Source organism: Dasypus novemcinctus, chromosome 4, assembly GCF_030445035.2.
Source record: "Dasypus novemcinctus isolate mDasNov1 chromosome 4, mDasNov1.1.hap2, whole genome shotgun sequence".
Taxonomy (NCBI): domain Eukaryota; kingdom Metazoa; phylum Chordata; class Mammalia; order Cingulata; family Dasypodidae; genus Dasypus; species Dasypus novemcinctus.
In genome coordinates this window covers 81646801-81660008 of record NC_080676.1, presented here as the reverse complement: position 1 = coordinate 81660008, position 13208 = coordinate 81646801, and the positions used below count along the sequence as shown (strand labels likewise).

The 13208-nt window shown below is 35.8% G+C and overlaps 1 protein-coding gene across 2 annotated transcripts in view; it reads left to right on the top strand.

Moving 5' to 3' along the window:
* The window catches only part of TEX55 (testis expressed 55), a 36321-nt gene extending 28824 nt beyond the window's left edge, over positions 1–7497 (top strand). For both annotated transcript variants that reach the window (XM_058295788.1, XM_058295787.1), the window contains exon 4: positions 6527–7497. In XM_058295788.1, the coding sequence (XP_058151771.1) occupies positions 6527–6562 (36 nt within the window). In that variant the 3' untranslated portion in view covers positions 6563–7497. The remainder of the gene's footprint in view (positions 1–6526) is intronic.
* The last annotated feature ends 5711 nt before the right edge of the window (positions 7498–13208 follow it).

Here is a 13208-nt window from a genome sequence, read left to right as displayed (position 1 = left end):
AATTGACAAACCCCTGGATAGACTAACAAGGTAAAAAGGAGAGAAGATGTGAATAAATAAAATAAAAATTGTAGGGGGTGAAGTTATGCCTGACCCCACAGAAACAAAATGGATCATAAGAGGATATTATGAAAAACTGTATGCCAACAAACTGGACAACCTAGATAAAATGGACAAATTCCTAGAAATGCACAAACAATATACACTGATGCTACAAAAAATACAAAAGCTTAACAAACCAATCACATTTATAATGATTGAATCATTGATCAAAAATCTCCCAACAGGGCGGTGACTTGGCCCAGTGGTTAGGGTGTCTGTCTACCACATGGGAGGTTCGTGGTTCAAACCCCGGGCCTCCTTGACCCGTGTGGAGCTGTCCCATGCACAGTGCTGATGCGCTCAAGGACTGCCCTGCCACGCAGGGGTGTCACCCACATAGGGGAGCCCCATGCGCAAGGAGTGTGCCCTGTAAGGAGAGCCATCCAGCACGAAAGAAAATGCAGCCTGCCCAGGAATGGCGTCGTACACACAGAGAGCTGACACAACAAGATGACACATCAAAAAGAAACACAGATTTTCATGCCGCTGACAACAATAGAAGTGGACAAAGAAGACGCAGCAAATAGACACAGAGAACAGACAACTGGGGTGGTGGGAAAAGGGAGAGAAAAAATTAAAATCTTTAAAAAAATTAAAAAATTAAAATCTCCCAACAAAGAAAAGTCCACGACCAGATGTCTTCCCAGGTGATGAATTCTAGCAAGCATTTCAAGAGTTAACACCAATCCTGTTTAAACTCTTGCAAAAATTGAAGAGGAAAGAAAATTATCCAACATATTTTATGAAACTAACATCACCTAATACAAGCCAGATAATGATACTACAAGAAAAGAAAATAGAGACCCATCTCTCTATTGAACATAGATGCAAAAATTCTCAACAAAATACTTGCAAATAAAATCCAACAGCATATCAAAAGTATTAAATACCACTACCAAAGTGGGATTTAATCCTGGTGTACAAGGGTGGTTCAACATAAGAAAATCAATTAATGTAATACACCACATTAACAAATTGAAGGGAAAAAAAACACATGATCATCTTTATCAATGCAGAAAGGGCATTTAACAAAACCCAGCATCCTTTCTTGATAAAAACACTTTGAAAGATAGGAATAGGAGGAAAATTCCTTAATACGACAAAGGGCATACATGAAAAACCCACAGCCAACATCATATTCAAAAGGGAGAGATTGAATACTTTCCCTCTATGATCAGAAACAAGACAAGGATGCCCACCATCACTATCATTATCCAGTATTGTACTGGAAGTTCTAGCTAGAGCAATTAGACAAGAAAAAGAATAATAAAAGGCATCCAAACAGGAAAAGAGGAAGTAAAACTCTTACTGTTCATTGATGAATGATCTTGTATTTAGAAAATTCTGAAATGTCTACAGCAAAGCTACTTAAGCTGATAAAAGAGTTCAGCAAAGTGACAGTATACCAGATCAACACGCAAAAATCAGTAATGCTTCTATACACTAGTATTGAACAATATGATTAGTAAATCAGGGGGAAATATCCATTTACAACAGCAACAAAAAGATTCAGATACCTAGGAATCAATTTAATCAAAGTACAGGACCTATATGCAAAAAACTACAAAACAATGCTAAAGGAAATCAATAAAGACCTAAGCAAATGAAAAGACATTCCATGTTCATGGATTGGAAGACTAAATACTGTGAAGATGTCAATCCTATGTGAACTGACTTATAGATTGAATACAATACCAACCAAATTCCAATAGCCTACTTTACAGAAATAAAATAGGCAATTACCAAATTCATTTGGAAGGAAAAGTGCACCCAAATAGCCAAAAATCATTCTAAAAAAGAAGAGCAATGGGGGAGGAATTTCACTGCCTGATCTTGAAACATATTGCAAAGCTACAGTGGTAAAAATAGCATGATATTGTCATAAAGATAGACACATTGATCAGTGAAATAGAATTGAGAGTTCAGAAATAAACCCTCACCTCTTTTGATAAATCAGCGAAAAAATCATGTTAACAGGACAAAACAGTCTCTTCAACAAATGGTGCTGGGAGAAATGGATATCCATAATCAAAAGAATGAGAGAGGACCCCTGTCTTACTCCCTATACAAGAATCAACTCAAAATGGATCAAAACTAAATATCAACTATTTCCCATATACAAGGTTCCGGGTTTGATCCCTGGTACCTCCTAAAAACAAAACAAACAAAAAACCACCTCTCAGTGGGAAGTGGATGTAGCTCAGTGGTTGAGCACCTGCTTCCCAAGTATGAGGTCCCGGATGCAATCCCTGGTAACTACTAATAAAAAATTTTTTTAAAAAGCTAAGGCTATAAAACTATTAGAAGAAAATGTGGGGAAACGTCTTGTATTAGTCAGCCAAAGGGGTGCTGATGTAAGTACCAGAAATTGGTTGGTTTTTATAAAGGCTATTTATTTGGGGTAAGAGCTTACAGATACCAGGCCATAAAGCATAAGTTACTTCCCTTACCAAAGTCTGTTTTCACATGTTGGAGCAAGATGGCTTCCAATGTCTGGGAGGATTCTAGGCTTCCTGGTTCCTCCCTTCCTCAGGCTTCTTTTTCCTGGTTTCTGGGGTTTGCTTCTGTTTCCTCTGTGAGCTTACTTCCCAGTTCTCCAGCTTAAGGCTTCAAACTCCAACACCAAAAACCCTCCAACTCTGTCCTTTGCCATGTCTTTTATCTGTGAGCCCCCACCCCTTGGACTCAATGCCCTACTGGCACAAGAGGTTTACCTGATTACTTAATCAAGTAAACCTCTGAATCCAATATAATCTAGTATGCCCAGAGGAAAAGATCAGTATAAAAACATAATCCAATATTTCTCTTTGGAATTCATCAATAATATCAAACTGCTACACATCTTAAAAACCTCACCCAAAGCATGAGCAAAAAAAGAGAAAAATAGATAACAATAGATAAATGGGACGTCCTCACAGTTAAACACTCTCACACCTCAAAGGACTTTGCCCAAAGGGTGAAAAGGCAGCCAACTCAAAGGAAAAAATTATTTGGAATCATATATCTGATAAGGGTTTAATATCCATAATATATATGGATATTACACATACATCTCAACAATAAAAAGGCAACCTGGTTTTTTAAAATGAGCAAAAGATGTGAATAAAAATTTGTCAAAAGAAGAAAAAAATGGCCAAAAAACATGAAAAAAATGCTCAACATCACTTGTGATTATAGAAATGCAAATCAAAGATTCAATGACATATCATTTCACACCTATTAGAATGGCTACTATTAAGGGAAGTGGACTTGGCACAGTGGTTAGGGCGTCCGTCTACCACATGGGAGGTCCACGGTTCAAACCCCGGGCCTCCTTGACCTGTGTGGAGCTGGCCCACATGCAGGGCTGATGCGTGCAAGGAGTGTCATGCCATGCAGGGGTGCCTCCCGCGTAGGGGAGCCTCACGCACAAGGAGTGCGCCCCATAAGGAGAGCCGCCTGTCACGAAAGAAAGTTCAGCCTACCCAAGAATGGCAACGCACACACGGAGAGCTGACACAGCAAGATGACGCAACAAAAGGAAACACAGATTCCCATGTCGCCGACAACAACAGAAGCGGACAAAGAAGAACATGCAGCAAATAGACACAGAGAACAGACAACTGGGGCGGGAGGGGGGAAGGGGAGAGAAATAAATAAAATAAATAAATCTTAAAAAAAAAAAAGGCTACTATTAAAAAGACATAAAACTACAATTTTGGAGAGGATGTGGAAAGATAGGAGCACTCATTCACTGTTGGTGTGATTGTAGAATGGTACAGCCACTTGGAGGACTGTTTGGCAGCTCCTAATGAAATTGAATATAGTTTGTCGTGTGACCCAGCAATACCACTACTGGGTGTATACCCAGAAGAACTGAGAGCAGTGACATGAACAGACTTCTGCACTGATGTTCATAGCGACATTATTCATGAGTGCCAAAAGTTGGAAACAGTCCAGGTATTCATCAACTGATGAATGAATAAACAAACTGCAGTGTATACACATGATGTAATATTATGCAGCTGTAAATATAAATGAAGTCGTGAAGCATATGACAATATTGATGAACCTAGAGGACATTATGTTGAGTGAAGCAAGCCAGACACAAAAGGACAAATATGTGCGATTGCGCTACTATGAACTAAATACATTGTGTAATCTGACAGAGTTAATAACTTGAATATGGATCACCAGAAAATAGAATGAAATAGAAAAAGCTGAGGGTTAACTTGTGTAGAATTGGTAAAAATGATGTGTGTTAATCTTTGGAAATGAATAGAAAAGGTGAAAGCACCGCATCTAACTATCAGTGTGATTATATGGGTATGACAGTGGTTGAAAGGGAAAAAAATGCTAAATGAAAGAAACCAGGCACAAAGTGCTACATATCTTATGATCCTTATATGAAATGTAAATATAAATCAGTTTATAAGATAAAATTATATTAGTGGTTAAGTAAGACTGGGGAAGGATAGAGGAATTAAGAGATGACTGCTAAGGGTTATGGGGTTTTTCTTTTTGGTGTAGTGAAATTGTTTTAAAATCTTTTGTGGTGATGGATACACAACATTGTGTTTATACAAAAAGCCATTGATTATACACTTTGGATAGATTACATGGTACATGAATATATCTCAATAACACTGCTTAAAAATAAATGAATAAATGTGTAAGAAGAGCCAGAAATAGCAGCTATGTACACCAGGTGAAGCATAAAGAGATTGAGGTGTGAAGAATTTTCTGGTTTGTTTTGTTTGTCTGGTTTTTGTTTATTATTATTACTGAAATAATGAAAATGCTCTAATAATGACTGAAGTGATGAGTGCACAACTATGTGATTGTACCAAATACCATTGATTGTACACTTTGGATGAATTGTATGCTTTATTAATATGCATCAATAAAATTGATTTCTTTAAAAAAATTAAAAGCAGCAAAAAAACAAAATAAAAAAGCAAGCAACAAAAGTGGTTAATAAATGTTAAAAAATGTTAAACACTATGTCTTGTGTATTTTACAACAAAAGTAAATAAGTAAAAATGGTAAAAAAAAAAATTTTTTTTTAAATGAGGAACTCTTTCCACATTGGTCACTTGCTCCAAGCTTAAACTCCCTATCAAAATGCCTGTCTTTGCTTAATCTCCAAACCATTCAGGAAGTTTGGGTTTGGGGATTTTGTTTTTTGTTTTTTGTTTTTTCATTTTGTCTGTAGTAGACTGCTATTATGGGCAGGATTGATTTTTTGGATGTTTACTTCTGTATCTAGAAAACAATTTCCTTTTTTATAATATATGCATTTAAAACTTTATCACATAAATTTAACTATGTAGTATTTTTATTTTATTCATTTCACATATTTTCTGATTTTTGTTATGATTTCTTCAACCCACAGCTTTTCAGATGTTAGATTATTTATATACATTATTAGATATTAGATTCCTACATGTCTTTGGGTTAATAATTTCTAAGTCAGGTGAACTTTGGTAACAGAACATATACACTCAGTGATTTCAAATCTTAGAGATGAAATCACTGCAGCCCCTTCCATTAGCTTTCTGTAATATATTTCACAACTGTCCATTTTGACGTTTGTTTTATGATGCAATATATGTTAATTCTTATAAATTAATTATCTGGGTTTGAAAAAAAAGGTTTATTCTGCAATTATTAGAAACAGGGTTCTAAATATATCCGTATGTCAGGTTTGCTAAACATGTCGTTCAAGTCTTCCAATATGATTGTGAACTTGTGTATCTCCTATAGTTCTGTCAAAGCTGTGTATATATGATTGAGGCTATGTTATTGGAGCATATGAATTTAGAATTCTTATCTTTCTGGTAAATTGAATTTTTATCATTAAGAAGTATATCTCTAATTCTAACTACTGTGTTTGACATTATTATAATCATACCAGATTTATTTTAAAGGGTATTTTTTCCAACCTTACTACTTTTCACCTTTCTCTGTCTTTATAAGTTTTAGATATATTTCTTATAAATAGCATATAGTTGAGTTTTCTTTTTTCTAATCATTAATCAAATATGACAAGCTTTTAATTGGAACATTTAGTCCATTTACTTTGATGTAACTAAAGCCATAAGTGGGTTTAAATCTTCATCTTACCATGTGCTATCTTTTTGTCCTACCTGTCCTGTTTCTTTTCTTCTATTTTATTACCTTCTTTTATCACTCCATTTTTGCCTCTGTTAGCTTGAAAGTTATATACTCTTAATATTTTAATATGAATATTTAATATAATATTTTAATCTCTAGTGGTTCCCCTAGAGATTACTGCATGTATCCTTATCAAAGCCTAAGTTATTTGCTCCAGGTCCATACAAGGATCTGTATTTTAAATCCCTACTTACTTTACCCCCACAAGAATGGTAATCCAAGTGGGCCAAAATTGCAAGTGGAAAAAATTCTTTTTCATTCTCCTCAGGTTCAGAACATGATAAAAAACAGAGATGAAATGTGAAATCTACAAAGAATGCATCTCTCCTCAGCATTGTCTAACAACCTTCAGTGTCAGCACTATGTTGTGTTTCCCATTCTGAAAATATGGTTTTTGAAAAGCCGTCGGTGGGGATTTGGCTTAAGTGTATTCTTAATTTTTAAGTAGAAATCTATTGAGTATCTTTGTAAAATTCATATAACAAATACCTTTGGCTAATCATATAAAAATATATGCATATTATACTTATGCATTTATTGATATTTCAATATCTATTCTCATTAAGTACTGAACAATAATAAATTCACACATCTCAAAGGGGACAAAGAAAAGAATATTGGCTATGTGTAAATTCTTCTCTTAAAGTTTACAAATCTATTATTTCTCCAAGCTGCTTACAAAATTTTCAATCAGAAAATGTGTGGCAAAAATTGTTACAGCACTTTTTTTGTCTTAGTGAAAGATAGTGATTCTACTTATCTCTTTCTTATTTCTTAATACCTCCAACATACTTTTTATTATTTTCCCTTTTAACCCTGCCTGTTTTATATTTTGCCATTGGTGGGTGTGACTTATTCTGTTCCTAAGGATAGCTCTCTTCTGATTCTTAACCTACAGCAAAACTCATGTTATACTACTCTGTACACACCTGTGGGAGAGGTAAGATACCACTTCCTGATTACCTTTATCCCCTGACAAGCTTCTTACATTGTATGGAATGTGTAACCAGTTGAACTAGTATTTAAAAACAAAAAGCCCTGACTTGGTCAGTTTGATATCAGATTATCTGCCCAGATGCCATAACTGAGAATGATCATCTGATACAACTTCTGTGAGCTGAGCCTTATGCTTAATTTCTATTTGAATATTAAGCAGACTTGATTCTTTGAATTGTTTAACTGGTGAATTGGTGTGATTATGTGGTTGCATTACAATAAATTAAGCTTTTGCTTGAACAATCATGCCTAAGCCTTACTTTTTTATACCTGACTTTAATTTCTAATAATTATACAGAAAAAATTCTTCCGCTTATAACTTCAAAGTTTATTTAGTCTCTTTTAGTTGCCTACCAAATGTATGTGGGCTCAAACTCAACAAATATTCTCCACTAAAACAGATAGGGAGCTTTTACGTTGATTGTGGACTGACAAAATTAGGGGAAAACTAATAAACTTGTAATGAACCTATGGGAAAGTTTGAATGGCGTGATTAAAACTATAATTCATCTGTTGGTTGAACAAAATAGCCAAAAGGTCGAGGGGCTGACAATATTATTCATGGTTGAAAACTCAGTTGTTATCAGCATCTGAAATTAAGTACTGAATTTTGTTCCCCAATTCTGGCCCTAATTTCAGACTGCTTTAATGTGTTTCTTAAAACAACACCTCAGACCAGACCAGACCAGTCACTTCAACCCCTTCAATTAGCTTTCTGTGATGTATTTCACAACTGTCATTTTGGCCTTTGCAAATGAGGCAGTGGACCAGAGGGGATCAGCAAGGTGTGGTCCAGAGATCCTATGTGAAAATGTTTGGCTGAGAAGGGAAGAGGGAAAAGGGAGATCAAGCGTCACTTGCAGTGACTCAGGTTGTCTACTAAAAGAGGTGTCTGGTTTAGAGCATTCAGCTAAAAGTATATACAGGGAAGCGGCTGTGGCTCAAGCAATTGAGCACCCACTTACCATATGGAGGACCTAGGTTTAATCCCCAGAACTCCTGGTGAAAAAAGAAAAAAAGGCATTCCAGACCTGGGTGGCGTGGAAAGGCGCAGGTCCCCGCGCAGTGCAACGACGCACAGAAAAGACGATGATGCAACCAGATAGAAAGAAAAAAAAGTTGGTAGGAAGTAGTTTCAAGCCAGGAATAAACCCTAAAATTGTGAACGCTGGTGGAACTGGTTGTCAAATGGAAAAGGAAGAGGAGTCTCAGAGTTGGCTGTTTCAGAGTAGAACCAACAAAGAGGATATTGCTGGCCATATAGAATAAAAATTTAATGGGGAAAAATTTCAATGTCAGGGTAACCAAATTTGAAAGATACAATCTCTCTTGAAGGAATTCTCCAAGTATGCTTATGAAGGAGGAGTTATTCATATAGACATAAGATGTGAACATCTTAGGTATTACTGAATGAGATAATATACATAAAAGCATTTAGAACAGTGCCTGTTTAACTGTTCACTATTATTATTTTAGTAGTAGTATTGTTAACAGTAGTAATATGCTATTTTACCTGAGCAATCATGGTTACTTCCCTCACTGCATTTCCCACCTACCCTGATATCCCCACAGAAATACAAAGTAAAGCTACTAGATCCCATTTTTCCTGAGTCTATTCTCCCCCGCCTTTCATTTAAAGAATAAATGTGAAATCATTAGTTATTAGGGAGATGCAAATCAAAACCTCATTAAGATACCTCTTCACACCCACTAGAATGGCTGTAATTAAAAAGACAGACAATAACAAGTGTTGATGAGAATGTGGAGAAATCGGAACCTTCACATGCTGTTGGTGGGAATGGAAGACGGAAGACAGTGCGGCAGCCTTGGAAAACATTCTGGCAGTTCCTCAAAAACTTAAACATTGAGTCACCACATGACCCAGCAACTCTACTTCTAGGTTGAAAACATGTGCACAAAAGCTTGTACACAAATGTTCACAGCAATATTCATAACAGCCAAAAGGTGGAAACAACCCAAATATCCATCAACTAATGAATGGATTATAAGTGTAAAATATCCATACTATGGATTATTCTTCATTGGTAGTAGAAAGGAAAGACTACAAGGATGAACCTTGAAACATTATGCTAAGTAAAAGAAGCCAGACTCAAAATTCCACATGTTGTATGATTTCATTTATATGAAATGTCCAGAATAGAAAAATCCATGAAGACATGAAGCTGATTAGTGGTTATCAAGGATTAGGGATAGGGGGATATAGGGAGTAACTGCTGATGAGTGTGGGTTTCTTTTTGGAGGGACGAAAATGTTTTGCAATTAGATAGTGGTGCTGGTTGCACAACTCTGTCTGCACAACCTTGAGAAAGGTGAACTTGGGGATATATGGGAACCTCTTATATTTTTTAATGTAGCACTTTTTGTGATCTAATTATCTTCAAAAATATAAAATAAAAAAATGATGGGGGTGGGGGGATGGGAGTGGGGTATATGGGAACCTCCTATGTTGTTTCTTTTCTCTCCCTCTTTTTTTTTTAAAAGATTTATTTTTTATTTATTTCTCTCCCCTTTCCCCCGTTGTCTGTTCTCTGTGTCCATTTGCTGTGTGATCTTTTGTGCCTGCTTGCATTCTTGCCAGTGGCACCAGGAATCTGTGTCTCTTTTTGTTGCATCATCCTGCTGCGTCAGTTCTCCATGTGTGCAGCACCACTCCTGGGCAGGCTGCGCTTTTTTCGTGCGGGGCAGCTCTCCTTGAGGGGTGCATTCCTTGCTTGTGGGACTCCCCTAGGCGGGGGACACCCCTGTGTGGCACGGCACTCCTTGTGCACATAAGCACTGCTCGTGGGCCAGCTCACCACATGGGTCAGGAGGCTCTGGGTTTGAACCCTGGACCTCCTATATGGTAGGCAGATGCTCTATCAGGTGAGCCAAATCCGCTTCCTCCTATGTTTTTTAAGGTAAAGTTTTGTGTGATCTATTAACTGTAAAAAAAAGATACTTAAAAATTTTAAATAAAAAAATAAAATAAAGAAAGGTGAACTTTTTATGTTATGTGAATTATATATCAAAAAAGCCTTTAAAAAAAAAAGAAGAATTATGGAAGTTAATGTTTTAAGCTCCACCTTATGACAGAGGAGAGCAAAAAGAGAATAACCATGAAACTCAGAAACAACCCAAACAGGAGCACCCGAACCTTCCTGGAGAATTATCCTATTTCCCCATTCTTTATAAATCTCCTTGTTTTACTCTTTTTTCACTTGTAGATGCTTTATTTTTTTAATTATCCTCCTATTATTTCTTCACTAAGACTTCCTCTCAGTTTTACCCATCCACTCTCCCCCAATGGCCTTCTTTTCCACTTATGTAACTAATCCCTGAGTTAACTCTATTCTTACTCATCTATTCTGGAGTATGTCTAAGCTGTGGGTATATAGTATAATTATGTCTGTCAGTGATTTTGTGCTTATCTGTGTCTGGATAGATTTGCGTTATAGGGATGTGGACAAGTATGTGGACAAGGTGTCTGTGTACCTATGCTTGAATTTTCACGTCAGTTATTTGGAAGAGACTCTCCATGCCGCTTTCCAAGAAGCCCGTGCAGCTGCTTTCCCTGGGCCTGCAAAGCCGAGGGTGAGCGTGATTCTGTGGTGTCTATGGTGGCAGGCTCCACTACTGGGAGCCCTTTTGGAAACCAAGGCCCAAAGGCCAATTTCGTGTCCCTTGAACAGGTTATCCATTATGCTAAGCACGGATATATCTAGTCTCGAGTGGCATTGATAAGGTTGGCTCATCATTAAGTTACCAATATTTTCTCATTTTTTGGTCATTTCTTCCTCGACTCTTGGCTTACTGTGCTCTGAGGATCCCTAGCTTGAAATATTGTGGTCTTCCTAGTGATCTTGTTATCTGCGGTAATTTATGCCCATAAGAATTTGAGGAATTCCCAAATAGAAATTTGATTACCTGGAAAGAAGTATTGCCTCAATGGAAAATGCAAACTAAAACTAAAATTTATTTCATTCTTAGAGATTAATATGTCCCAATAGTTAGATCTGTAATATAATAATTAGAATTTTCTTATCTTTAATTTCTATTATAATTATTGTTTCCCTTAATAAATGTTGTTGCCATACTATCTCTTTCTTATCATGGATTATGTTGAATCTAACCTAACCTTATATTCTCTTTTAACATTTACCATTTCTTTCAATTAATTTCTACTTTATTTTATAATTTTACAATAAAGATCTTTTCAACAGCTTAAGAAAAAAAAAATATTTAAAGGAGACATTGTAAGAATTATTCTCACAGAGAAAACTGTGTTGTTGTTCATGGCAGACAGTGTGAGTGTACCAGTGCCTTCTTTAGCTCTCAGCAGGCTATTTATTTTATTCTTGTAGTGTTGGCAGAATTTAGGACAGGCAAAGAGCAATGTGGCCTATTATTATGAATGGCTAGGATTCCAGTAGGCAGAATTAAGTTTAATTATGTGTTCTCATTTTCTTTAAATAAAGAAAAGCAACGCTCCTCTTGTATATCTTTACTGTAATTAAAATTAAAATTACAGTAAAGATATGCAAAAGGAAGTAAATCTATGATAATACACAAAGCAGGAGGAAAGGAATGCCAACAAGGAACCAAAAGGGTTTTATGAAATTCTGAAAAACAGAAAACAGATGAGATAGCAATGACGGGTAAATCAGGACAGGAGCCACAGCTCAGAACCTCAGAGGTGGCTGAGTGAGGGGAGACGTTCATCCTGCAGAGACCCCGAAGGGCGCAGCGTGGACAAGTTCAGAGGAAAGTGAGCTGTGAGTAATTAAAGGGCTCCTTGCTGTTTTAGTCACCTACCACCACAGCCACACCTCATCATCACCCAAACTGTCCTACCAATGAGATCCCTCATATAGACAAATTACCCTTCCTGAAATTATGCTGAATCTGAAATTTTAATAGGGAAGATTTGCATGAAATTTTTATAAGAAAAAAGGGAGAGATACCCTAATTATCCAACTATAGACTAGTTAAATACATTGTGAAATGTCCATGTAATGAATTTCTATGCATTTAATTTTGCTGTTATTATGCTCATTTATTTGAATGAAAATAGTTGGATCTAACTCACATCACTTAACAGCAACCTTAAAAAAATCCAGATGGATTAGAGTATATATAAAAAGAGACAGAGAGAGTGAAAGAAATGAGAAAATAAGAAAAAAATGTAGAAAAATATGAAATCTTGATTTGGAAACCCTTGGTAAGCATAATGCAAAAGGCAAAAGTCAATAAGGAAAATATTTATATAATTGACATAAAAGACAAAGAAATATGAAAACAACATTGTAATTATACTGAAAGTCATTTAGTATACACTTTGGATAGATCATATGGTATGTGAATATATCACAATAAAACTGCTTAATAAATAAGTATTTTTGCAAGAATAGGCAGAAACAGCAGCTATGTACAGCAGGAGAAGCATAAAGAGATCAAGATGTGAAGAACTTTGTTAGTTTGTTTACTGTTTATTGTTATTATAGAAATCATGAAAATGCTCTAATAATGATTGAAGTGTTGAATGCACAACTATATGTTTATACCAGATACCACTGACTGTACACTTTGGATGAATTGTATGCTTTATTAATAAGTATCAATAAAATTGACTTGTTTAAAAAAGTTAGCAAAAAGGTCAATGATTAGCTAAGAGTAATTTTCAGTGTACATCATGAGTCAATATACTAAATATGCAACAAATTGTTGTAAATCAATAAGAAAACCTTAAACATCCCTAATCAAAAAAGGGGGAGGCAAAGAACACAAATGCCAAACTTACTGAAGAGAACATATAAATAGCCAAAGAAATATATAACAAAACAAAATTAGATACCAATTAAAAACCTTTTACAGACAGAGCTCTTTTTTTTTTTTTTGAGATGATACCTAACCGTAGGTGAAAGTGCAGAGAAATTGGCACTCATTTGCACTCTTTT